The following is a 27,656-nucleotide window of genomic DNA, read 5'->3' on the forward strand; positions in this document are numbered from 1 at the left end:
TATCTTTTAAACCCTGCCTCAGGGCATGCAATAGTCAAAACTCAGGTTCAAGACAATAGCTCAGCTCTAGGCAAGCTGGAACATCAGAAATTCGGAATTGGAACCAACCAGTAAGAGGAAGATCCTAGAAGTACCAGAGCTGGAGAGATTGGACCACTTATGGGGAGTAAACAATCCAATCTAGAGTTTCCCAGGGGGTTGGGCAAACTCAGGCTAGACTGAGGCTGACGTTGAGATAGGACAAAAAGGAGAGATGGACTGAATTTCATGCATAGGTTCTGTCTAGTAAATAGTAGGTATTTCTACAAATTTGTAATCACAGCAAGACAGATTGAGGACAAAATACTTTTGGCCTCAGTGATGTCAAATATTAAGTCTCAAAGACCCTAACATAATCCAGTACAAAAATTATACTATATTTAGAGCAGTCAGTTCTAGCTCTGAATTTTCAGTGAAGTTACACTCAACTTCATATTTATGGTCATTTGGGAGGAAATAACCCCCATAAATTTCCAATTCTCAGGGCTCTTATAAACCAAGCCAAGAAGCTTGCTGAGGCCTCTCTTTCCTATTTATCTTCTCTGTTAGTTTCTAACATGTAAGGAATTTGTTTGATCTTCAATGATGATCCAGTTCTTCAAACTGAAAAAAATTTGTGGTTTAGATAACAATTATTTTTATCTTCAGGGTCGCTGCTTGCTTCAGGAGAGGACATAGAACAGAATAAAGCTAATAGGTTTTAAAATCTGATTATATCGGACATTTTAAGCTGTGTGACCTTGGGCAGGTCCAGACTTTCTCTGATCATCTGAAAAATGAAATGAATAGCACCTACCTTCTAGGGCTACAGAGTTGAGGATTAGTGCTTATGTAGTAGGAGGGGCTCATAAATGATGTTTTCTGTTATCCAATTATTGAAAATTCTACCACAGTTAATGCAGATTCAAGTTTTAAGTGTTAAGCCATTCATTGCTCTTGTTTTTCTACTCTGTTTTGTGGTTTAATGTGTAAAATTACAGGCTTAGTCACTATTCACTCAATTAATATTTGTTGTCATATCTCTCTGAGATAAGAGACATGTTGGATTTTTTTTTATACTTCTTATTGTAATATTGCATTTCTCTTAATCTAAGGTGCCATCTGTTTTAGGATACATTCCAGTTTCAGAGATATTAAAATGTGAAATAAACAGCCTTAGAATCAATGAAATATAGTTGCTCTCTACTACATTTGGACCTATAATCCATACTGGTCCAGTTAACAGGGCTGCTCAGTCTGACTTACGTTAGTCCCTTCATTTCAGATGACCAGATCACTTAGTCAGACTCTTCTTTTCCAGTTAAACTTCTGCCTGATACCTTGGTGCCCTGATACCTAATATGATGTCATATCAGCAAATACACATTACGTTAGTTTTTTTTCAAACTCAGAGAGAACCTCTTTACTTTCAACCAGGAGGATTACACAGGTACCAGGCTATTTACAAATTAGGCAACCCTGGTACACAGATGGATTCAGAGTCCATGCCATTCAGGCTTTCCATTGGCTGAAGGGCAACCTGAGTCCACATGTCACGAAACCAATGATTGCCCTGTTGGAAGTAGGGTTAGTGGGGGCACATGGAAGAGCCCAGGTTTCTGAAATTCTACTTAATCATTTCCTGCCCTGTTCCAAAGTCAACAAATGTCAGTGCAGAGGAGATAGTTCGTTATTTATTACAGCTTTTCAACATGTATTTAATACGTTACATATAGAGTATAGGAAGTACTAGGAGCCCAAAAACAAATAAGATATTGTCTCTGGCCTTAAGGACCTTATATTTTAATCAGGAAAGACAAAAAATAAGCCAACAATTATAGGATAATGTGGGGACAGAGTCCCAGAGAGCAGTTTCCAGGCTCTCCGCCTCACATGGAAAGGCCCTGGCTCGGTTATTAGGTGGCCATCAGCTGTAATCAGATGGCCATCTGCTGTGGCTGGGTGGCCAACAGCTATTACTGCTTAGCCATTAGCCACTAATATAACAGCCGTGGCTGAGCTAGGGGGTTGGTTGGTTGGTTGGTTGGCTGGCTGAGAAGTGGATGGCAGATTGTGGCTAGCAAGTGGGGTTAGCAAGCGCGGATGGCGGATTCCAGATCTTGTGGATCCTACTTCCTGTGTCTCGCCTGCCAGGCTGCCAGGAAACTGGGGTGCAGGAAGACCCGTTGATGGGGTACTGGCGGATGTTTGCTTGTGTGTCTCTACCAGCCGCCAGTGAGAATATAGTGGTATAAACCCCCTATCCTTGGCTCTGTGGGTCTTCCTTTTTGGCCTCACCATATCCTGTGTTCCTGTGCGGGCAGTGGGAGCTGAGACCCTGCGTTATAGATAATGCTATGTTTGTAGAGAGGTATGTGCAGTTTTATGAAAACACAGGGGAGGGACACTGAGTTCACACCAGGGGTAAGTAATAGGAAAGTTTTAGAGAAAATGATGCCTGAATTTTGTTTGGAAACACAAATAAGAGTTAGCTTCCAAAAGGAGGGAGAGGATCTGTTCAAAACGTCTTCTATGTTGGTGTATTTTCCCATAGTTTTTAAAAATTGGAGATAAAATTCACAGAGATTTTTGTAAGATTGCAAATTGATTGGTATGGCGAGCAGGAAGGAAGATTGTTGGGGAAAAGAAGTGATCTGATGCTGGAAAAGCAGTAAACATCAGGTTATGAGGGCCTTGTTTCCAGGGAGAGAAGTTTGGATTTAACTCAGGAGAACGGAGAACCAATGAAGGATCTAAACAGTGGAAGGGAGGGGCAAGCGGGAGACATGATGTGGTTGGCGCTGAAGGAATAGCACACTGACTGCTGTGTGACTTGTGCAATGGGAGGGGATTGAATCCCAGGCGGGAAGCAGATCCAGGCAAAGATGAATGAGAGCAGACCTGAGCAGTGGGAGTGGATGTGAAAAGCAAGGGGCAATTGTAAGGATGGGCAAGAAAGAAAACTGAGATGGCTTAGAGGCCCAGTACATTTGGGAAATGAGTGAAAAGGAAGAATTTAGAACAGCTCCCATGTTCTTGACTTGGGCAACAGGTGGTGCCATTTCCCAAGAAGAGCTGCCCTGGGGGAAGAGATGCTGCATGTAGAGTCAACGAGGGTGCATCTGAGATCTCTGAGGAATAGGCAAAAGGGGGAAGCGTCCTAGTCAAGGCAATAAGAAAACAATAAATACAACTAGCATATACACAGCACTCAACAGTGTATGCAAAACTGTCATTAAAAAAGTGAGGCATGCCTGGCACAGACAATGAGGGGAAAAGGCCCAAAAGGGAGTTTATCTGGACAGTAAGAAGGGCCCATTTACAGAGAGCATTGGAAATCCAACACTGCAGGTTAGGCTGGATTTAAAATGTAGAGGAAACCCCAGAAGGACTTATCTTCTGGGAAACTCCAGAAGGGCTGCATTTGGAGGAAAGTATATTCAGGAATATTTATTTGGGTAAATTCCAGATGAAGATAGTGGGAAAAGGGCATTTTGAATTGGCTTCCAACTCTTGAAACCAACTGTAACCAAAATAAAATATCAAAAAATGACAAAGAAACTTCCACCTTCAATAAATAGGGAAAAAGTTATAAAACAAAACTGTGAAGAATGACTACCAAATGAAGAGAATTTTGGTTAAAATGTGTGAGAACACAGACCCAGCATATCCCTGTACAGACTCTGGGAAAGAGATCAATTTACCTAAAATTAAGTGTCATGTTTCTGAGCATGGACTGAATAATTATCATCTAAAGACAAAACAGATGGTTGACAAAACTTAAGAGCTTAACACTCACCATCCCTTAATGAATTATATATTTTTTTTCTTTAGGGCCATTAGTAGGCAACTATTATTTCATCTTGCGAAGAGCCATTTTTCTAAAGGTAAGTAATTCAGCTTTCTTTTTCTTCTGTTAAATATTAAAAATATATTCAATATAGTAATTTTTATTTTCGAAAGCATAAAGATGTTTTTGTAAAATTATTTATCTGGACTTCTATCTGCAAATTGATTCATTTAATGAACATTTATTGAGTACCTCGTATGTGCTAAGCATTATTCTAAGCACTGAGGACAAAGCAGTGAAAAAACATTGCCTTCATACAACCTACATTTTAGTGGTGGATACAGACCAAAAAAAAAGAACTATATAGTATTATATAGGAACTATGTAGTATAGTACATGGGAATTATATAACATACCTATAGGTAATGATAAGTATTATGAAGAAGAATGAAGTAAAGGGTTAGAGAATGATAAGGGGTAGCAGCCAGGAACTAGTTTAGGTGTGGAGGTCAGTGCCACCCAACCACTCAAAGGTGGTGGTATTTGATCATGGACTTAAATGATGTACAAAAGAAAAGACACACAAAAATTTAGGAGAAGACCATTTCAGGCAGGGAAAATAGCAAGTGTAAAGGCCCTGGGGCAGAATTAAGCTTGGTATGTTCAAAGAATAGAAAGGCCGTTGTGGCTGTTGTTTATGGGGCCTTTATGTCATTGTAAGAATTTTTTATTTTATTGTTAAGTATGGTGGAAAGTCACTGAAATGTTTTGAGTGGGAAAATAATTTGATGTAATGTTTTTAAAACTCTTGGCAACTTTGTAGGGAATAAACTGGCAGGACGAAAAATGGAAATGGACTATTCAAGGAAGCTGTTGTCATCATCCAAGCAAGAAATTTATAGTGACCTGGACTAGGATGAAAAAGCCGAGAGAGGTCGAGGTACGAGTAGTAGTTAGTTTCTAAGTATATTTCAAAGCTAGTCGGCATAGCTTGCTGATATGGGGAGTGAGATAAAGAGAGGGATTGTAGATGAGTCCTACGTTTTGGCCTAAGAAATTGGATCAGTCATGGTAATAACTGCCAGTTTGGGGAAGCAGAGGAAGAAAGGAACAGATTTTAAGAGTAATCCCAATAGGATTGATATTCTCCAATTGATAAAAGTGATTATTCCTAGTTGATGAGGTGTGGAGGTAAAACCATTTTTATCCTTGTACTTTTCTATGTTGTCTGCATTTTTATAACAAACATAATTCAGTTTTACATAGCAAAGGAAGTCATTTTTTCTAAAGAATTATTTTCCAGGTAGCTTTAAGAATGGGAAACCAGAGGTCGTGAGAAAAGCCGGAACCACCATTTCCTCCGTTTTCGTTCTCTGTGCCTTTTGCAGGCCTTTCAACAGCGTTATGTTGGGACAGAGTATCTAGAGGTTCACAACCTCTGTGGTCCGTAGAAGCCACTATGAGGAAGGCCCAGGAAAGAATTTGCCATTTTCAGTGGAAAACAAGTGGCGGTTGCTAGTTATGATGACTCTGTACTTTGGATCTGGATTTGCCGCACCTTTCTTTATAGTAAGACACCAGCTGCTTAAAAAATAAGGATGTTTTACTTAATCCATGAAACAGATATGAAGAGGAGCATTTTAAGAGGTGCAGTCACTTTAAAAAATGGATCAAACCGTTGAACTCAACATACTAGAAATGTTTGTAAATAAATTTATGGCATGAATCCTTAATGCCTCCTCTCTGAAATACAAAATGTGATAATGAGAAACAAACAAACAAAAAAAAGAATGGGAAACCAGAATGGAGGCAGTTTTCACAATGTAACCAGGCTGAAGTGACAGAGGCATTCTGGTGTTATGGAAAGCTCCTAGCTTTGGAGTCAGAAAGCTAATTTAATCTCCAGATTTGCCAAATAGAAATTACATGATCTGGGAAATTCATTTGTGTTTTAGAGGTTCTCATATATGTAAATGGAATATAATGGTCTCAGGAAAGATTGAGGTAATGATCAAATGGGATCATGTGAGTAAAAACATTTAGTCATTCAATCATCCAGTCACTCAACAAGCGTTTATTGGGAACTTACTACATGCCTGGCTCTACTCCAGTTGCTGGAGACACATCAGAAAACAAAAGAGATCAATTCTCTGCCCTCAAGGTGCTTATATCCTCATATAGATGGTAATAAGTACTTTAGGGAAAGATTAAGCAGGGCAGGTGAAAAGGAAGTGCTGGAGACAGGATTGGTTTCTCCTCATCCTACTGGCTCATTGTCATTTGGTGCCATTTGTGGACATGGTTTGTCTCTGCAAGGCTCTGCTCTGGCTCCAGGGACTGGGGGTCGGGGGTGGAGGGTAGGGAGGATGGGTGGCATTAGGCATGGATGCCTATTAGAAATGCTAGTGGACATGTAAGGTAGGCAGTTGGAAATACAGTTCTGGCGTTCAGAGATGCAGAAGCAAGAGGTATAAATTTGAGGGTCGTCAGTTTATAGTGGGATTTGTGGGCGAGTAAGTGCAAGTGAAGAGAAGAAATTCAAGGACAGAGCCCTGGCAGACTCGGGGTGGGGGTGGGGAGGTCAGCATGCTAAGGAAGAACCAACAGGCTCTTCCCTCTCCAAAGCTATCCCCACACTCCCTCCGCATTCCTCTGCCTCTTTCATCAGGTTAATGTCTTCTCATTCAGATCTCAGTGCATACACTACTTCCTTCACTTGTTTTCTTAAATTTATCTAGCACATTGAACTGCAATTAAGTGGTGAGCAGTAAGATAAATTAGCCTGGGCCTTCACTGAGTTTCTCTTCTACTGGAGAGACAGCCAATACACAAATACACAAGATAATTACAGAGGGATAAGTCAAGTACTCTGACTGAAATAAACAGGAGCTAAGACCAGGCCTCTTCAGATGAGATGATCAGGGGAAGGCCTCCATGTGTAGTTGACCATTGTGCTAAAATCACAAGTATAAGATGAGCTGGGAGAACATTGCAGGCCAGGAGAATTGGAAAGAACTTGGTCTGTCCTGAGAACTGAATTTCCTTACTTGCCAGTTTTGGCCAGGTTCTCTTTGCCCTACACTCGCATGACACTTAAAATACAAATATCTCTCAGAGAGTAATTGGTGGTTTGAATTGAGCTGGACTCTTGATTCATTTGTAGGTCCAGCCAACTGATATTTATTAATCAGGCTTCAAGTACATTGAGACTGCTCTGCAGAAGCTCAGAGTTCCTGCTGGAGGACACAAGGAAACTTTAAAACTAAGGTAACTGAAGGTGTGGCTTGGGAAGTTTGGTTAACTTGCTCAATAAAGGCGCTCTCTCTCTTTCTCTCTCTCTCTCTCTCTCTCTCTCTCTCTCCCTCTCCCTCCCTCCCTCTCCCCCCCCTTCATCTAGGGTCTAGGGAGGGGTAACAGAAGGAAAGAAGATGACTTCCCCCCACCTCCCTACTTGAGGTAAGTATCCCTCTACCTCCTGCAACCCTTTCCACGTTTTAATGTGCTCCTTTTTTTGCTCACATTTCTCTGATGGATTCTTTCTCCTGCTGCATAGCTGTATTCACTGGAATTAGCTGAGTAGGATAGTGGGCTCACTGCACCAGAGGGCACGGAGTCCAGGCCCCCCACCCCTACTTCCTAGTTATATGACTCTGGGCAAATCCCTCCCCTAAAATGGAATTACAGTATCCTCCTCCCTGGGCTGTTTTGAGGATAAAAATCTAGAACTAGCTGGTACCCTGTGAGGCAATGTGGAATTGGGAAGTATTATTCATGTTTGTCTAAGGCACAGTGGAGAACTGGTGGTTCAGGCAGGCACAGATTTGAGGACACTAAGAACACAGAAAGAAGGAAGTTTCTAAAATTAAAGCGAGGAGAAGAAACAGAGAGAACCCTGAAGATGCCATTTGGCCAGGCCTACGGTCGGTCGTGTGCAGGGCTGGCTTCCCAGGATTTGAGTCTAGACCCTGGGCAGATGTCAGACAAGTGATCTTTCTACTCTCGCCTCCTCCCAAGAGCCACAGGTCTGCCCAAGACTTAAGGTATCAGGAGGTGTATTAGTTTCCTATTTCTATAGTAAAAAAAGTGACCACAAATACAGTGGCTTCAAACAACCCAAATTCATTAACTTACAGTTCTGGACATCAGAAGTCTGAAATGGGTCTCACTGGACTAAACTCAGGGTGTCAGCAGGGCTTCCTTTCTGGAAGCTCTAGGGGAGAAAGTGTTTCTTTGTCTTTTGCAGTTGTTAGAAGCTGTTTGTATTCCTTAGCCCCCTTCCTCCATCTTCTAAGCCAGCAATGACTGGTGGAGTCTTTCTGACATCTCATCACCCTGACTCTGCCCCTCTTTCTCCCTCTTTCACTTATAAGGACACTTGTAATTATACTGAGCCCATCTGGATAATCCCTCCATCTCAAGGTCTGCTCTTTAGTAACCTTAATTTCATCTGCAAACTTCATTTCCCCTTGCCATGTGACATGCCATATTTGCAGGTTCCATGGATTAGGATGAGTGCGTTTCTTGGGATTATACCTACTGCAGGGGAAAACCAGACTCTGATCTAGTTCAACTCCCACATATTCTCCAGTAAGCCCAGGCCTCTCCGACCCTCCAGAACTAAGTTAAGGGACGCAGCTGGTGGTCCCATGTGGTTACATCCATCACTCTTCCGCCAGTGTTGTGCCTGTTCACTCATCTGTATCTTTGAGGATAGAAACTGCCTTTTTTACTCTTGATTGCCTGTCTCCTCACTACAATGTAAGCCCCACATGGGCAGGGGTCTTTGTTGGTTTTAGTATAGATAAAAAATAATCACGTAAATAAAGCCTTCAACCATTAGTAGTAATTTATATATACAGAGGGTGCCAAAAAAATGTGTACACATTTTAAGAAAGGAAAAAAACTATTAAAATAGTAATACTCAATATATACCGAGAACAAAAGATGAATACAAGTCACGTTTGACTTCTGCAATTACAAGAGATGCTCAAAGTGGTTACCATCAGCGTCCAGACACTTCTGATGATGGCGAACTACTGCAACGTTGACCAAAGTGTCCACTTGTATACATTTTTTGGCACCCCCCGGAATACATATATACATATAAATTAATTAATATATTAATAATGTATTAATCCATTAATGTATCGATGAATATATATCTTAATTGAATGAAGGCATCGTACCCTCAACACCCAGCGTGGTCTGTAGCACAGACTAGATGCTTAATGGCGCTGCTGTTCCTATTACTACTGCTAATCACATGACTGAGCCCTTACTATGTGTCAGGTCTGTGCAAAAGGCCTTACATACATTATCTTATTTGATCCACACAACTCAGGAGGAAGGAGCTGCTTTTTGAGGGAGGGTGCATCTCTCTCCTAGAGAATGGGAGTCCTTTGTTTAGCATGAGCAAGGACCCCAGAAGAACTATAGGCACATTTGCCAGAGAAATGGGAAGACTTCTGCAGAGGAACAATTTGGCGTTATCTGGGGACCACTAAGTCCAGCCTTCAGCAGTGACAGTAGATATTGTCCTAGGACTTAATGTATGACAGCATTAGTGATGCTTTCTCAGCCTTCTCTTTTGATCCCTGCCTTCACCACCTGGGGTGTCAGGATCTCATCATAAAGCTAAGGGATTTTAGCTGTGGGTGGAAGGCAGCAGCCCTGTGGTACTGCCAATTTGGGACTTATCTTGAGCCAACTCTCTGGACCAAGTGTGGGTCAGACTGGCCTGGCTATAGAGTGTCCACCAATGTATTCAAGATGGAATAGCTGTCTTTACTGTCAGGTTATACAAACACAGGATTTCCCTGGGAATGTCTGCCAGAGGCAGAGCAGCAGGGTGCACAAGGAAAAGTTAATAAATGGGTTCGTGCGTTCATTCATTTAACAAATGTACACCATGGCAGGCTCTGTGCTGGAGGCTGGGGATGTCCTGGAGGGCGGGAACAATGTATCAACAGAGTTGCACTGTCTCTCGGACCACCTACCACCTAGCACAGTGGTGAAGTGCACAACAGGCAAAGCAGTAAGAGAGGGAGATACAAAGACTGATTGTAGCAGCAACTGCAAAAGGATGTGAGAAGACCCAGGATTTGGAGCTGGGTTAAGCTACCTGGGGAAACAGCAGGAGCCATAGTGGGAGGGCAGGTGACCAGGGCATGTGCAGAAGACACTGGGCAGTATGGCTGGGCTGCACTGGAGTGAACTGTTTAGATTTTACGTAGTGTATGAAGAGCCCCTGAAACTGTGTTGTTTGGCTTTAAGCAACATTATTGAGGTGTAACTTACATAATCATAAAATTCGCCCATTTTAAGGGTACCGGTCAATGATTTCTAGTAAATTTACCGAGTTGTGCAACCCTCACCACCATCTAGTTTTACAAAGTCCTTACCACCCCACCAGGATCCCTCGTGCCCATTTACAGTGAATCTCCATGTTTCACCTCCAGCCCAGGCAACCACTATTTTATTTTCTGTCTTTGTGGGTTTCTTTTGCAGGAAATTTCATACAAATGAAATCACACAATCACACAATATGTGGGTTTTTGGACTTCTTTCACTGAGCATAGAGTTTTTGAAGTCCATTCATGTTATAGTGTGCATTAGTATTTTCAACCTTTCTATAGCTGAACTGTGTTCAATTGTACAGGCATATCACATTTTATTTATCCATCAGTTGAGGGGCATTTGGGTTGTTTCCACTTAGGGGCTATGATGAATGATGAGGTCAACATTTTTGTGTAGAAGTCTGTTCTCTTGGGCAGGAACTCAGGAGTGGAATTGTTGGGCTGTAAGGTACATTTACTGTTAACTTTTGGGGAGCTGTACTTAATTATTCTTAATTCTTTTTTTGAAGCAGTTTTTTTGAGAGATAATTTGTCTACCACAATATTCACCTGCTCTAAGTATACAATTCAATGATTTTTGGTATAGTCATTGTCAAATGAGGTTACATTGTATGGATATGCCCTATTTTGTTGACCCATTCACTGGTTAATGAACGTTTGGATTGTTTCCACTTTTTGTCTAGTGTGAATAATACTGCGTGAACATTCACGAATAAGTTTTTGTGTGGACATATGTTTTCAAGTGGCTGCACCATTTACATTCCTAGTGATAATATACTAGGGTTCCAGTTTCTCCCTATTCTTGCCAACACTTGTTGTGTCTTTTGAATTAGAGTCATTCTATGTGACATGATAGCTCATTGTGGTTTTGAGTTGCATTTCCTTAATGACCAGTGATGTTGAACATCTTTAAATGTGCTTATTAGCCAGGCATATATCTACTTTGATGAAATGTCTATTCAAATCTTTTGCCCATTTTAAAATTGTTTTTTTTGTTGTTGTTTTATTATTGTGTTGTAAGAGTTCTTGATGTACTCTGGATACATTTTCAGATATATGATTTAAAATTGTTTTCTCCCAGTGTGTGGCTTATCTTTTCATTTTCTCAGTGGCATCTATTGAAAGACTTTTCAGGACTAAAGACGGAGCTGTGCTTTAGAAAGATAGTTTGGCAGCAGTATGTGGGATGGATGGGAAGCGACAGAGAGCTCTATTTTAATACACCTCTTTAAATTGTAATGTAGGGAACAAGCACAGGCCACGTTTCTCAAAATTCTCTGGGAATCAAAGGGTTATAAGCAGCTATTTATTGAAGCCTGTTTACAGTCCAGTTAATAGGTAAACCAGAATCAGTGAAACTACTCAATCCGGGGAAGGAAAACCTTTCAAAAGGTTTTCCTGCCGTTAGGAGAAGCAGAGAAATGGGGGAGGAGAGATGAGTGGCTATTCCGGAGCTATACGAATAATTTCTAGCTTCCACCGGGACAGTCCTGAACTTCCTTCCCAGGTGCTGTCACACTGGTGTTTACTGGTGGAAAGCTAGGAAGAGCTGGGTCCAGCCCTTGGATTTTGACTGGTGAAGAAGCCAGCTTGTGGGGACAGGTGGGGCCCGTTTCAGTGATTCTCTTTGAAAAAGCCCAGCAGGATGTCAGGCCTGCTCTCAATCTTCCTCCGCCTCCTCCTTCTCTTCAAGTTGGTTGCCCCGGTGACCTTTCGCCACCGCCGCTATGATGACCTCGTGCGGACGCTGTACAAGGTGCACAACGAATGCCCCTACATCACGCGGCTTTACAGCGTCGGGCGCAGCGTGAAGGGGAGACACCTCTACGTGCTGGAATTCAGCGACTTCCCCGGGATCCACGAACCCTGTAAGCCCCGAGCAGTTCTTGGAGTGTATAGGGCAGGACCGTTCCCTTACAGTCTAGTAATCGGGGTGGCTTCTGGGGAGGTCCAGGGACGCCTCCACCTGTAAAATATCACCTCTTCCTCAGTCTGCACTAAGTATTTAGTGCCTACTCAAATGGCCCCTGCCTCTGGGGAGCTGCACCCCAGTTCAGGCTCCAGTCGACTACTCTTCTTTGGCTTCTGGTTGCTCAAGACCTTAATGGCGAAAGATGAGTCTTCTTCCCTGCTCCCATCCTATTCCTTTACTTCCCTCCTATTACCCTTCCCCCCCCCCCTTGCTATTGTTCTGTCTTTCCCTATCCAACACCTCAGGAGACAGAAACAGAAACCATTAGCCCTTCTAGTTCTGTCAGGAATGAGGGATATCTTTTGGAGGAATGACGGTGGGGTAGAGAATGGTATCCTGGAGAGGGTTTGAGGTCTGGGGTTGAGTTTTATTCCCTGTGTTATTTTTTTGTTCGTTTGTTTCTATTATAAGAGCAATTGGTATTTGGATTAAAATTAGAAATTATAAAAGGGAAACAAATTCACTCATAATCCCACCACTCACGGATGACTATTGTTAACATATTGATGCATATCTTTCCAGACTTTATTCTATGCATATTTAACCACATACACACACACACACACACACACACTTTCTTTTATAAAATTGGTATCATACTATAACTGCATTTCTCATTTCATAGCCTTTTGTGAATGGTATTATGTCTGTAAACGTAGATCCACATCATTATTTTTGGCAGCATAATATTTCATGCATGGTTGTATTTACCTGTTTATTGATAGACATTTAAGTTGTCTCTCATTTCTCACTGCTTTATGTATAGCAGTTATGACATTCAAGTTATGTCCATTCCCCCTTTAAACTGTCAACTTCAAATCTCTCCTTTTCTTTCCACTTCCACACCCTCCCCGCCGGCCCAAACGCCATCACAACCTGCCTAAATTATTGCACTAGGCTCCTAACCTCCTACGGTGTTTCCCCAAAAATAAGACCTAGTTGGACCATCAACTCTAATGCGTTTTTTGGAGCAAAAATTAATATAAGACCTGGTATTACATTACATTATATTATATTATAAGACCCAGTCTTATATTATAGTAAAATAAGACCGGGTCTTATATTAACTTTTGCTCCAAAATATGCCTTAGAGCTGATTGTCCGGCTAGGTCTTATGTTCAGGGAAACACGTTAACTCCTAACTGCGACCACTGAACCTTCCATTTAGCACAGAGATGCCAGAATAATTTTCCTAAATACTGATATAATCTTCTCAATCCCTTGCTTAAAACCTTCACTGACAACCTCACATGCAGTGGATTCTGTGGATGACAGCTTCAGAATATTACATGGCCAGTGAGGAGGGCGGGGTAGGAGGTGGGGAGGTAGCTCATGGAAGGCTATGTGCTGAAGTGTGGAAAGGGGCCTTGCTCTGAAGCTGTACTTGCATAGCAAGCCCCTGCTTTGACTCATGTTGTGTATTCATTGTGGAAGCTTGTGCGTGCCACTGGGCATTGTAGGGTTAGCCCCTCACTCCATGCCCCTCTTCTTGGTGCCCCCTCTACTTTCTAGCATTCAAGCCTTTCTTGAAACTTTTTCACTGTTTCGCCCTCACTGATCCTTCTTGCCACTAATGCCTGTAATTTAGCTGTTCATCCATTCATTCCTCTCATTCATTCTTTATTTATCCCGCAAATATTACTGATTATCTGTTCTATACAAGCACTTTTGTAGACTCTGAATATACAACAGAGAATAAAACGAAGACCTTGCCCTCAGGGACTTAATTCTAGGTGGTAAGACTGGCAATAAATGGGTAACTAAGTAAATATATATTATGTCAGATGGAAATAAGTGCTATGGAGAAAAATAAAGCAGGAAAGAGAGACAGGGAATGCCATGGAGCACTGTGGATTGAGCAGAGGAGGGGTTAGGAAAAGCTTCTTCATGAGGTGATTTTTGAGCATGTGGTGGAGTGTTCCATCCTGATTGATATGGGGGACAAAAGCATTGCAGGCAGAGAAAAGAGCAGAAGCATGCTTGGCATGTGTGAGGAACAGCAAGGAGGCCCCAGCAGCTCCAGCAGAGTGAACAATGGGAGAGCAGTATGGTCAGGGAAACTGGGCAGGAGGAGATTGAGTAGCGTGTTATAGGCTTTGGGAGAGATTTTGGCTTTTCTTTTGAGTGAAGCAAGAAGCCCCAGGAGAGTTTTAAGCAAAAAGAGGGACATAATCTGACTTAAAAATGTAAAAGGTCACTCAGAGCAGGGGTCAGCAGAGTACAACTCTAGGGCCAGTTACTGTTTTGGTAAATCAAGTGTCTTTGAAATATTCCCACCTATTTGTTTTTGTATTGTCTGTGGTTGCTTATGGTGACAGAGACAATATAGCCTGCAAGCCAAAGTATTTACTATCTGGTCCTTTACCAAAATGATAGCAGGGGTTACGATGAGAAGTGGTTGGATTCTGCATGTACTGAGACAAGAGAATTTAGCATTGACCACCTACTAAGTGCAAGGCATTATGCTAGTTACTACAGGGCAGTAGTTGCCAACTTTTAGATTTTACGGGAGTTAAAATTTTTTCTTCAATAAATAAGAGAGATTGGAGGGGACTAAAATAGATATTCCAAATTTTATTTTACCAAACAAGATGTGGAAGAATACTACCTGCCATCTGCTTTTACCATCCTTTCCTAAAAGAAGGGATATTTTAACACCATTTAAAATAAGAAAGATCTAATCTAAGGTTAAAGAAATGCACTAAGATTAAAAACTACATATTATGGAAAATTCATTACAAGATCCTTGTGGGTTATAGACATTCCTTTGGGGAAAACTGATGTAGATATACTGAGATAAATAACAACGAATCATGCCCTAAAGAAAATTAAAAATTGTATACATTGCAAAGGCCAGGTCCAGTAAAGAAAACAGAACATGTGCAAAACTGGGTAAAACTCGGAGTAGAAAGTGGTCAGTACCATAAAAGGGACGTTCCCTCCCAGCAGAGAGAGAACCCAAGATGGCTTCACAGAGCCTACAAGGATGTTGAGGAGGATTTGGAAATGTGGAGAGGAAGGTCCAGAATCAGAAAAGTCATGGAGGCAGGAAGGTGGGCGGACGGGAAATCAGGGAGGGTAGAAGGGAAATCACTTGGCCAGAGCTTTTCTCCTTCCTTTTAAATGGAGGCAAGAATGATTTTGTTTAAGTGGTTCTAGAGGCACTTTTCATGACCTGAGCCCTTACTTCAGTTGAACAGTTAACATAGATAAAGAGAAGATTAAAGAATGAGATATACGTAGAATCCTTTCTACTTTGTGCCTCAAAACACATTCTCAGGTATTAGAGATATTAGTTTCCTAAGTACCAAGCACTTTGTAATTGCAATTTGCTCTTATTATTGGAAAAGATCCAATGAAAGCATGAGACTCTCTTTAGCACTTGCAAGCCTTCCCCATCTTTTATCTGCCTGTGTGTTTTTCTCACACTTGCAGTGGAACCGGAAGTCAAGTATGTGGGGAACATGCATGGCAACGAGGTGCTGGGCCGTGAGTTGCTGCTGCAGCTGTCAGAGTTCCTGTGCGAGGAGTTCCGGAACGGGAACCAGCGCATCGTCCGACTGGTGGAGAGCACGCGGATTCATATCATGCCTTCCATGAACCCTGATGGCTACGAGGTGGCTGCCGCCCAGGTACTGAGCCGTGCAGAGAATAAAGCCATCTTAAGGAATAAAGTAAAAACCAGTAGACAGTGTGCCTTCTGTTTGGCCCATTGTCAATGTCACTATGTAATAGAGAAGAAATGAACAGAAATATAATAATGTATGAAGACTTGGGTTCTGTCCCTTGGCACTCTGCCAATGAATGTAGGCTCTCTCTGAGTTTCCTTTCCAGTTGATCTCCCTTTTATTGGGAGGATCAATGAGGCAATATTTGTGACACTTTGTAAAGGAAAATAATACACAGGCATGAAGGGATATTACAAAATAGACCTTCTTCCTTGAACTTTCAGCTTCAAACCCTCAATACTCTACTCACTCCCACAAGACACTTACATTTGCATTTGGGGGGTTGGGAATAAGGGAGATCAATCTTTTCCCAGAATTACGGGGTGATGGGTTAATTCAAGATTCTTCATACTTTATTATATTTCTGTAGTTTTTTCCCCTCTACTAGCATCGTACTCAGTTTTTTAATTCTCTATTTTAGGGTTGTATTTGCAGGGGAGAGATGAGAGGAAAAAAAGTCTGTGGGCTTTTACTTTATTTGCTAATATAAATTCAAAATGTCGGTGTACCTAACTTTAAAGCAGTAATAATTTTGTGGCTGTGCATTAAAATCTTAAGTGAAGATTTTTGAAATACAGGTTCCCAGATCTCCCCACCCCCCTTTCTTGATCTACTGAATTAGAATTTTCAAGGGTGAAACCAGGCATCTGCCTTACACAATGAATGAGTTTCTTTAAAAGCTACGTTTAAACCTGATTTGTTTGTTTGTTTATTTGGGGAAGGTGTAAATTAAAGGTTTTTTAATTTAAAAATTATCTATTTAGAGTAGTTTTGATAATTTTTCATTTTTAAGACTAGACTTCATTACTTTATTTAATTTTTTAAAATTTTATTGTGATAAGAACACTCAAGATGAGATCTACCCTCTTAACAAAATTTTAAGTAGACAATACATTATTGTTGACAACAGGTACAATGTTGTACAGCAGATCTCCAAAACTTATCCATTTTGCTCAACGACAACTTTATGCCCATTGTTTAGCAGTCCCCATTTCTCCCTCCCCACAGCCCCAGGCAACCAGCCCTCCCTTCCCAATTCCATGAATCTGACCACATTGTCCCATATAAGTGGAACCACGCAGTATCTGTCCTTCCATGACCAGCCCATCCCAAGAGTATTTTAGACCCATCTGAGGAGAGGGCTGGAGGGCGAGTGGAGGCAGGAAGGTGAATGGAGCCAAGAGATTGAACCGAACACAAATTTGACTCTTGCCATCTCACAATTTCCTGCTGACATGACTCAACAAATGAAAAAAAGGAAACTTTGTCCCTCCACTGGAAATCAGAGAGGTGCACACTCATGCCTCAAGACTTGAGTTTCCAAAGGAGTAGGAAAGTCTGAAAGAGGTTTGCGGGAGAGTCCCAGCCTGGATACTCTCCTTCTATTGGCCCTTCCTTATATTTCAGTGGGGAAACTGGAGAAACATCAGGACCTACCGACATCTCTTGTAGGATGAGCTGGGGTGGGAAGAAGTAGGGAAAACCCCTGCCAGCCCACCAAATCCTATAGCCATTTTGGGAGTCATCTGTTCACCTGTTGTATACTTGTTCAGAGAGAGCAGATTTTGAACCTGAACCCAAGAGAGGACCCATCTGGTTCTCAGATTCCCAGAGGGTGAGTGGAGGCAGGAGGCCACACCAGAGGAAACCTATCTGCATGGCTTCACAGGGAAGACCTGCCTGGCCACTAAGCTTTAAAGCCACCTGTGGGTAAGGCAGAATAATGCCCCCTCCTTCCCCTTCCCCCAAAGATGCCTAAGTCCTAATCCCCAGAACCTGTGAATATGTTATATTATATGGCAAGGGGGAATTAAGGCGGCTAATCAACTGACCTTAAAATATCTTGGATTGTTTGGGTGGGCCCAGTGTAATCAATCACAAGGGTCCTTTTGATGTGGAATAAGGAGGCAGAAGGCCAGAGCCAGGCAGTGATTTGAAGATGTTATGCTGCTGGCTTTGAAGATGAAAAAAGGGATAGTGAGCCAGGAAATGTGGGTGTCCTCTGGAAACTGGAAGTCAGGAAGCAGATTCCCCTGGAGCCTATGGGAGGAAAACATTCCTGCTGAAACCTTGATTTTAGTCCTGTGAGACCCATTTCAGTCTTATGATCTCCCAAACTCCAAAAGATAATAAATTTGTGCTGTTTCAAGTCACTAATTTTATGATAATTTGTTACCGCAGTAATAGGAAACTAATGCACCACCAACCCTGTTTATGGGAACCTTCTGTTAAGGGAATTCCTTACTTGCCTGCCTAACTAAGGACCCAGTGTGAGTGGTAATATCAATAGGAAGATTAACATAGCTGTTAATGTGGACAGTTAAGAGCAATGTTGACATGAATAAACAAGTAGTAAAAAACCTCTAGAAGAAAAAGGAAAAAAATCACTATCTCATAGAAGTGAACAATCAAACTCAAAACTGAAAAATCAGACAAATGTTTTCAACTGATCAAACCTGATGTAAGATGTGTAAGAGAACTTCAAAAGAAATTATGTTCTCAATGAGATCTAAAAATAAAATATGAGCAGGATGCCACGAAAAATGAAAAAATCTCAGAAAAATAAAGATTTCTTAGAAAACCATGAGACTGGTAATGCATCTATGAGTTTTACCAAACCATTCACCCTACTTCTAGGAACAGCCACCAAGTTGGGCTCTACTCTCTCAGTACACAGGACTCCAATAGTCCAGTGGACTATTCCCCTTCTCCAATGCCACCCATAACATTGAATGGAATTTCAATTTTGCAAGGGCCTTTGAACATTTTCTACTGCTTTATATATTTTAGCTATATGTATATGTATATATACATATATATATATATATATATATACCCATATATACTGTGAAATCTTAGTGCTAGAATAATGTCGCATTATCTGTTTCCCCAGTGTCTGTCAGAGATGGACTTGAATAAACGTTGGTTGACTAAATGGAAGAAGGAAATGAATAAATGAATGGATGAATGAATGAATACATGACCAAATGAATGATAACATTTGAAGTATAGGCATGAGGTTGAAATTGCTCAGAAGAAAGATAAGCAAGAATACTAAATTTTAAAAAGTGGTGTTAGGTTTTCATGTTTCTCTTTGGAAAACAGTTTAGCCATTCTGAAAAAGTTAAACATAGACTTACTTTATGATCAGCAGTTCTAATACTAGGGATCTACCCAAGGGAAATGAAAACATGCATCCCCACCAAGACTTATCCATGAATGTTTATTATAGCATTATCCACAACAGCCAAAACGTGCAAACAACCAATGTCCATGTACTGGGTTGAATAGTATTCCCCCAAATTCATGTCTACCTGAAACCTGTGAATGTGACCTTATTTGGAAATAAGTCTTTGCAGATGTAATCAAGTTAAGATAAAGTCGTACTGGATTAGGGTGGATCCTAAATCAAATATGACTGGTGTCCATATAAGAAGAAATAAATTTGTACAGAGACACAAACAGATGGGGGAGAAGGCCATGGGAAGATGGAAACAGAAATTGGAATGATTCGTCTACAAGCTAGGGAACACCAAGAGTTGCTGGTAAACACCAAAAGCTAGAAGAGACAGAGAAGGATCCTCCCCAAGAAGCTTTAGTGAGCATGGCCCTGCCAACAGTTTGATTTCCAACTTCCAGCCTCCATAACTGTGAGAGAACAAACTTCTCTGGGTATTACCCACCAGCTTTGTGGTAATTTGTTATGGCAGGCCTAGCAAACTAATATGGCCTATTAATTGGTGAATGGGTAAACACAATGTGGTAAATTCATATAAGGAAACTATTCATCAATAAAAAGGAATGAAGTACTGATACATGCTGCCACACAGAGGAACCTCAAAAACATTGTCTAGTGAAAAAAGGCAAACATATAATGTATGATCCCATGTATGTGAATGTCCAGAAAAAGCAAATCTCCAGAGACAGAAAGTCATTACCTAGGGCTGGGGTAAAAATGAGCAGTGACTGTAAGTGGATGCGAGGTTTCTTTTTAGGGTGATAGAAATGGTCCTAAATTAGCTTGTGGTGATGGTGTACAACCCTCTGAGCATCCTAAAGTTCAATGAATTGTACACTTAAAACTGGTGAATGTGATAGTATGTAAGTTATATCTCAAGAAAGCTGTTTAAAAAACAACAACAATCGGGGTTTCCATTATCCTGAAACACCTGTTACAGCTTCTCTTAAGATCTCTACCTCCCGCACATGGTCTCCAGGGAAACTTGAACCATACCACTGGAACTTGGGATTAGTTAAAGGGGAAAATGCTCTATCATCTGCTACATTAAGCTAATACCTGAAAAGAACTATACAGTGTTCCTCAAACATAAGATTCAGTCTGAAACCTTCATTTCTCGTCTCTCCATTTCCCTTCTTAGGGCCCAGGCATTTCTGGGTATCTGGTTGGCAGGAACAACGCAAATGGAGTGGACCTGAACCGCAACTTTCCGGACCTCAATACCTACATCTACTACAATGAGAAGTACGGAGGCCCCAACCACCACCTGCCCCTTCCAGACAACTGGAAAAGTCAGGTATGAGAAGAAATTTGTGTACAGACAGGGAATCAGCACCTGCAATTTCTTCTAGCAATCTTCACATCAACTCAACAAGCAAGAATTGACCATCAACTCAACTCTGTGTTACTGTGTGCAGAAAAATAGTAACTATATCTTGTGCTTCTTTATATTGATTACCTCCCCCAGTGTGGGGCCCTCCATGGAGCACCTGCTCACACAGTTTGATGTTAGTGGCTGTGGTAGTGAAGGAGGTGACACAGTACTTTACAGTCTTACAGAATTCTTCCTTAGCCTTTCAGTTGGTCATTCTGGTGCTGTACGGTGAATGCATCGAGCAGTGTTATCCTCTTATCCATCCCTGTGTCATAGCTGTTACACATGTAAATGAAATAATTTAAATTCATACAGCTAGTAATTGATGGAATCAGGGTTAAAACCCAGGTCTTTGGACTCCTAGTCCAATGTTCTTTCTTCTGCACTGTACTATAGACACAAAACTCTAACATTCTAAAGAGAAAGTTCTCTTACAAGTGATAAACTATATGCTCATCAACAATTAGTTATAGAAAAAAGTTCAGAGAGTCTCACCCTTACAGTTTTCCTCTTCCCTTTCTTTTTCTTCCCTTCTAGCCTTCAAATATTTGATTGATTGATTTTCCTCTTCCGTTTCTATATGACCCTCAACTACTTTATTATACTCTCATTTCTCTTACTCTCTCAGTCCCATTCGATGTTCCCAGGCCATTCTCCCCAGGAGGTAATGCCACTCTTGGTAATGTGAATGGTTTCCTCCTGCTGGCAGGCCTACTCCTGGGAATAACACCTGTCATTCTCAGATCTTCACTACCACCCTGTTTATCACACTATATGGGATAGTTCTAAATGCTCTCTTTGTGAATAACTAAACCTAGAGACTGGGGAGAGAAACAGGTGTAAAGCTTTTTTAAAATTTTTATTATTTTTTTTATTATTGGGGAAAGGAAACAGGACTTTATTGGGGAACAGTGTGTACTTCCAGGCCTTTTTTCCAAGTCAAGTGGTTGTCCTTTCAATCTTAGTTGTGGAGAGTGCCGTTCAGCTTCAAGTTGTTGTCCTTTCAGTCTTAGTTGTGGAGGTCGCAGCTCAGCTCCAGGTCCAGTTGCTGTTGCTAGTTGCAGGGGGCGCAGTCCACCATCCTTTGCGGGAGTCGAGGAATTGAACTGGCAACCTTGTGGTTGAGAGCCCACTGGCCCATGTGGGAATCGAACTGGCAGCCTTCAGAGTTAGGAGCATGGAGCTCTAACCACCTGAGCCACCGGGCTGGTCCTGTAAAGCTTTTTATTGGGAGTTTTGTAGGAATAATCTCAGTTGGAAATGAAGCAAAAGTCATGCTGACATGTTTAGATTTCAGATAGCAACTATGCTCTTGGCTCAAGTAAATAATAAATCAAAAATAACTTTGTACTAATCAGCATATCCAACCAGAAGGATGTTCTGATTTATTAGCTTGTTGAAGTAATTGAGAAGGTAATTGAGCCAATAATAATAGACTCCCACTTGCTTCTCTGTCTGAATCTCAGAAGAAAAAAAAGAGAATGAGAAGTTAAGTCTCTCTGTTTCTCCTGATGGGACAGCCTTAGGGAGAGGAATAGTGAGCAGCTGGCTTTGTGCTGATGGTCAGAGGCATAGGACACAGAGAAAGGACTGCTTCAAGGGGGCTAAGCCCTGGTCACAGAGCCAGACTGGTGCCCTTGGTATTATATTCATTCTGATTGGGTGAAACCTAATTCCTTTTATCCATTCCCCATTGGAATAGAAAAGATGGGGCCTTCACAGCTGACCTTTAGCCATTAACACAGTAACACCACAAAACCTCTAAGCACATCCATCCTGAGAGAAGGAAAAACACTGAAGGCTGTAAATTATTTACTTATACTGCAAGTCCAAGTGGATTCAAAGCTTTCCTTAGAATACTGTCACTCACTAGCACTCTGATATGCAATAGAAAGGGTGGAGTTTCACTGCTTAGCCAAGACTGGCCCATATTACACTAATTCTAATCCGTAAAATTTGGGTATGACCACAGGAGTGTGTTCCACATGTCTACATTACAGCAGATGTGTTGAGGGAAGGAGTTTGAAAACCATCACTTTAAGCCAGAGTTTTCCAGATTTATTTACTAGAGCCCTAAATTTCTGCAAAGCTTAGAAGCTTAGAAGCCACTGGAGCAGTTTGTAAATCGGAGAACCCTCCCATAGAGGCCAGAGAAAGGCCAAACTAGGGTCTCTCTCTCTCTCTCATAGACTTTATTTTTTAGAGCAGTTTTAGGTTCATAGCAAAATTGAGCAGAGAGTCCAGTGAGTTCCCGAAGAGCCCTGCTTCCCATCCCCAACTTCCCGCATTAGCGCCGTGCACTTGTTACAAGTGATGAACCGATGTTGACTCATCCTTATCACACAAAACCCATAGTGTCCACTACGGCTCCCTCGTCCTGTGGTACGTTCTATGGGTTTGGACAGATGTGTCACGATACGTATCCACCATCATAGTGTCACACACAACAACAGTTGCGGTGCCTTACATGCTTTCTTCTTACCTATACTGTTTGTTACTATTCCACATAAGATTTCATTTTGAAAAACGGTCCCATCCACTTTGTTTTTAAAACTATCACAAAAAAGATCAAAATTTTCCCATCTGCATTTCTCAAATCTGGTAGGACTGTCTTGTTCAGGCATACATTTAGGCATACATCTTCTCCTCCGGCCACTTCCTGACAAACACTCAAATGGCCATTTGGTACCTTCAGTTGCAGCTTCACCACCAAACTCTCCTCTCTCCTCAGGTGGAACCTGAGACCCGGGCTGTGATCCACTGGATACGCTCCTTCAACTTTGTTCTTTCAGCCAATCTCCATGGAGGGGCAGTGGTGGCCAATTACCCGTATGACAAATCCCTGGAGCATCGATTCCGAGGTTTCCGCCGCACTGCCAATACCCCCACGCCCGATGACAAGCTTTTCCAGAAGGTATGCAGAATGGCAGCTTGTCCAGGCTGGAAGTTGGGGCTCAAGAGAGGAACACAGGTCAAGTCGGGGACATGAGACCCTGTTAGGTACGAGTCCACAGGAAATAACTGAAAACACTGCTGCTCATTAGGAGCTTATGATCTACTAAATTACACTTTGTTTTCAGTGATAAGCCATAAATTCATTAAACAGTAAATATATAGGAAAGCTTTATAGTACAATGTAAAAAATTGTACCACAGTATAAAAAAGTACTTAAGCTCATGACAAGCAAAAACTATGCCAAAATGTTAATAGTACTGGTGGTAAGCTAGTGGCATTAAATGTGAATTTGGGGGTCTCTAATTTGTAATTTAATGGTAGTATGGCTATATTAATGAAAAGTAGACCATGCATATAAAAAAAAATTATGTAATAGTTCAAAAGAGCAATAGAATAAAATTAACAGGCTAATTATTTTATAGGTAATATATTATTAATAACATAATTTATATAAATAATAGTTAATAACATCAATTAATTATTATAATTATAATAATGTTAATTATTATCTCATCAATGAATTACATAGAGAATGACACCAGTTATTGCTTGGCAAGGCAAGTATATATTCTCCTCTAATAATCTTATTTTATCCACTGTTATAAAATGGTACTGAAAGATAATTTATAGACATTCTAAATATATTCCTCTCCTTCCACCACACACCTTTCACCCTCAAAACAGAGTTCTTTTTCTGACAAAGTTCTATCATACTCCTTTCTTTTAAACAAGACTCAGCTGGAAAATGGTACATCTAGAAAGGGATTAAGAAGTACAATTTGCCAATTACAAAAATAGTCACAGGGATGTAAAGTATAGCATAAGAAACATAGTCATTAGTATTGTAAGAACTATGTATGGTGTTCAATGGGTAGCGGACTCCCTACTTCACTTCAAAATCACTTCAAAAGGTTATAAATGTCTAATCACTATGTTATACAACTGAAACTAATATGATATTGTATGTCAACTGTAACTGAAAAATAAATTTAAAAAAAAGAATATACCTAGAAGGGAGCTTGTATATCATCTAGTGCCATCCCTCATTTGGCACTTGAAGAAGTTTAGACCCACGATAGTGGAAGAATCAGAATACAGGTTTCTTAACTTTAGTCCAACACACACACACACACACACACACACACACACACACACACACACACCATCTCTGTCTCTGCTGGTATTTTCTTTTACTAAAGCAAATAATTGGTTGTTTATACCTGGGGTTTCTTGGTTTCACTCTACTTCTGAGTACGAGCATTGCCATATGAGTTGGGGACACCCAAAGTCATTTCTGCCACTTTTCCTACAGCTGGCCAAGGTCTACTCCTATGCACACGGATGGATGCATCAGGGTTGGAACTGTGGGGATTACTTCCCAGATGGCATCACCAATGGGGCTTCCTGGTATTCTCTCAGCAAAGGTGAGGAAAGGCTGGGTACAACAGTACTGCAAGCTGGAGAAGAGTAGGGCTCATTTTTCTTTCTAATTTTCCCCACCCCCTTAGGGAAATGGCAGGAATATTGTAGAATTTTGCATTCAAGAAGAAATCTGAAAAGGGTGAAGTCTTAAGTTACCATTTAATATCATTTTGTGGTTCATTAAAATGAAGGTAGGGATACCTTGTGATCTTTTAAAACTGGTGGTTTACACAGTAGATTAGGGCATAGTAGGGAAATAATGCAGTCAAGTGGTTAAGTGTGGACGTCAGCGGTACATTGAGTTGCAACCCAGCTTGCCCATTTACCCGTTATGTGACTTTGGACTAATAACTTAACTTCTCTGAGCTTTGGCTTCCTTATCTGTACATTAAGAATACACTACTTGTTTCATAATTGTGATGTAAGTATTTAATTTCACAATGCACAAAAAGCATTTGGAAACACCTGGCTTATAAACATTAGGCTTTTTCTAACTGGCGTGGCATTCTGCCACACATAGCAACAGGGGAGCAGAGGAGCTGGCCTGGACACAAACACTTCATGCTCTGTACCTTGCCTGCCCATCTCCCATGAGCAAGAGTTTGCCAGGACAGTGACCATTGAGAACATAGCAGAAACCTCCAGCAAGAGGCTTCTCTCTCTACTCCCGGGCCTTCCCCTTCACCAAGGGCCCAGATAGAACCTCTGTTTATGACCCCTCGTAGCTAGGGAAGCTAAGGATAGGGAAGACGCTGAAGCAGGAAGCTGGGATCTTTGGGGAATCATGTTTTAGCAGTTGTCTTTCCCTCTCCAATCTGACCTGGCCGGAGCCCGCATAATAAAGAGCACCCTGGTGAGCACTGGGCTGATGGCCTGTCCTGTAGAGAGTGAGAAGGAAGGTTAGGGAGTCACCATGCTTTGGGAAGGTGACTGAAAACTCACTTGCAGACAAGGCAAGAAGATTTTGTTGAACTTTATGTTTTTCACTTTGCATTAGGAAAGCAATAGTTTCCCTGCCAAAAAAAAAATGTAAAATATCAAATACACTTTTTCAAATTATACATGTTCTTCCCTCTGCCTTCCCATCCTCTGGGAAAGCATAGGCCATGCCTCCACTAAGAATCATTGCCCCAAATTAATCTGATACAAGTTCAGCATCATGAAGCTCATCAAAAAGATTTTTCCAACAGTGTGGGCTCTGGACCAGTATCAGCAGTATCATCTAGAACTTCTTAGAAATGCAAATTTGGGAACCCCACCCCACACCTACTGAATCAGAAACTCTGGGGCTAAGGCCCAACAATCTGTATTTGGATGGAAGGTGCAGGTGATTCTGAAGCAGACAGAGAACCGATGTAACAGGCTACAGTTGTTCTCCAACTTTCCCCATTCTTTCTATAACAGTGCTTGCATGCATCAGCTTACAGAGCAGGTGAAAGTTGATTAAATGGATAATTTTTAACCCAAATAAGTCTCTGAGATAAACCCCATTCTAATCAACAGAAATGTATTTTAAAATAATTGATCTGATTGAATAAAGATAGGATCAAACAAACATTTCATGGAGAAAAAAATGTAGCTGCCTTCTGCCTTTTCAGGTTAGTGCCGTGTTCTAGGTAGAAGAAGGGATGTGAGAGCAAGATATGTGTCCCATTTCTAACCCCCCAGTTCTGACCAACTTCCTAGTCTTCCGGAAAACAGTACAAGGCATAGTCTAACGTTAAGGCATGACTAGTAAGTGGATTTTGGAAATGTTAAGAGGATCAAGAAGTGAATTTAAATCATGAAGTGGAAAAAAGTTGAGGGTGGAGAAGACAAAATGGGCATTTATTAAGAGAGAGCTGGAACGCTAGAAAGGCATGTGACCTGGGAATCTGGGGAAAGGTTTTATGGAGGAGAAAAATACATGGAAATCAAGAAGTAGAATAGAAGGTAATGGGGTGCGTGTGGAGAAATTGTGATTAAAGAGAGCGGAGATGGAGTATTGGGTGGGAACTTGGTTATACAAATCTGCCACTGCCCTCTTTCCCCTAGGAATGCAAGACTTTAATTATCTCCATACCAACTGTTTTGAGATCACGCTGGAACTGAGTTGCGACAAGTTTCCCCGCCAAGAGGAATTACAGCGTGAGTGGCTGGGTAATCGGGAAGCCCTAATCCAATTCCTGGAACAGGTAAAATTGAATTCTGTAACTTTCATGGTTATAGAAAGAAAAGAGTATTCTAATGGTAGGTAAGGTTTTCTGTGTGGGTCAGGTCTGACTCAATATAATCAAACTGGGCTGCTTCTACGTCAGAAGCTGTATGATATGCTGGGAATTATGAATAAACAAACAAACAAATATCCCTACCCATATGGAGTTTATATTCTAATGGAAGAGATACACGGACAATTAACAAAATAATAAAATAAATTTTGTAACATGTTAAGGCCAAAATGCTACGAAGAAAGCCTTACAGAGAAGGTGACATTTAAACAGACATAAAGGAGGTAGGGAGAGAACCACGCAAATGTTTAGAGAAAAAAGGCTTCCTCAATGAGGACGCAACAGCAAATTCAAGGCCAATACCAAGCACATGAAAGACGCTCAACATCTCTAGTCATTAGCGAAATGAAAACAAAACCACAATGAGATGCCACCTCACACCCATTTGGATGGCTGCTATTAAAAAAAACAAACCAACAAATGACAGAAAATAACAAATGTTGGCAAGGATGTGGAGAAATTAGAACTCTTGTACATTGTGGGCGGGAATGTAAAATGGTGCAGCTGCTATGAAAAACAGTATTGCGATTTCTAA

The 27,656-nt window shown here is 41.2% G+C and overlaps 1 protein-coding gene and 1 pseudogene across 6 annotated transcripts in view; both read left to right on the top strand.

Annotated features, from left to right (window-relative positions):
- The window catches only part of CPN1 (carboxypeptidase N subunit 1), a gene marked incomplete at its 5' end in the record, with an annotated part of 35,884 nt that overhangs the window by 1,278 nt on the left and 6,950 nt on the right, over positions 1-27,656 (top strand). Inside the window, 9 exons of one of the 5 annotated variants that reach the window (XM_081074155.1) lie at positions 3,853-3,905; positions 4,632-4,748; positions 5,197-5,377; positions 6,972-7,075; positions 15,572-15,768; positions 20,244-20,399; positions 23,209-23,391; positions 24,745-24,856; positions 26,889-27,028. In XM_081074155.1, coding sequence (XP_080930281.1) covers positions 15,601-15,768; positions 20,244-20,399; positions 23,209-23,391; positions 24,745-24,856; positions 26,889-27,028 — 759 coding nt within the window. Of the gene's footprint in view, positions 1-3,017; positions 3,906-4,631; positions 4,749-5,196; positions 5,378-6,971; positions 7,265-11,809; positions 12,033-15,571; positions 15,769-20,243; positions 20,400-23,208; positions 23,392-24,744; positions 24,857-26,888; positions 27,029-27,656 lie in introns of those variants that run through there. The other 4 variants (XM_081074152.1, XM_081074153.1, XM_081074154.1 and 1 more) reach the window with 4 other exon arrangements.
- On the top strand, positions 5,213-5,453 carry LOC308508006 (cytochrome c oxidase subunit 7C, mitochondrial-like; annotated as a pseudogene). The gene has a single exon. The product of its transcript is annotated as a cytochrome c oxidase subunit 7C, mitochondrial-like (transcript).

Source organism: Rhinolophus hipposideros, assembly GCF_964194185.1.
Source record: "Rhinolophus hipposideros genome assembly, chromosome: 15".
In the NCBI taxonomy this organism is placed as follows: domain Eukaryota; kingdom Metazoa; phylum Chordata; class Mammalia; order Chiroptera; family Rhinolophidae; genus Rhinolophus; species Rhinolophus hipposideros.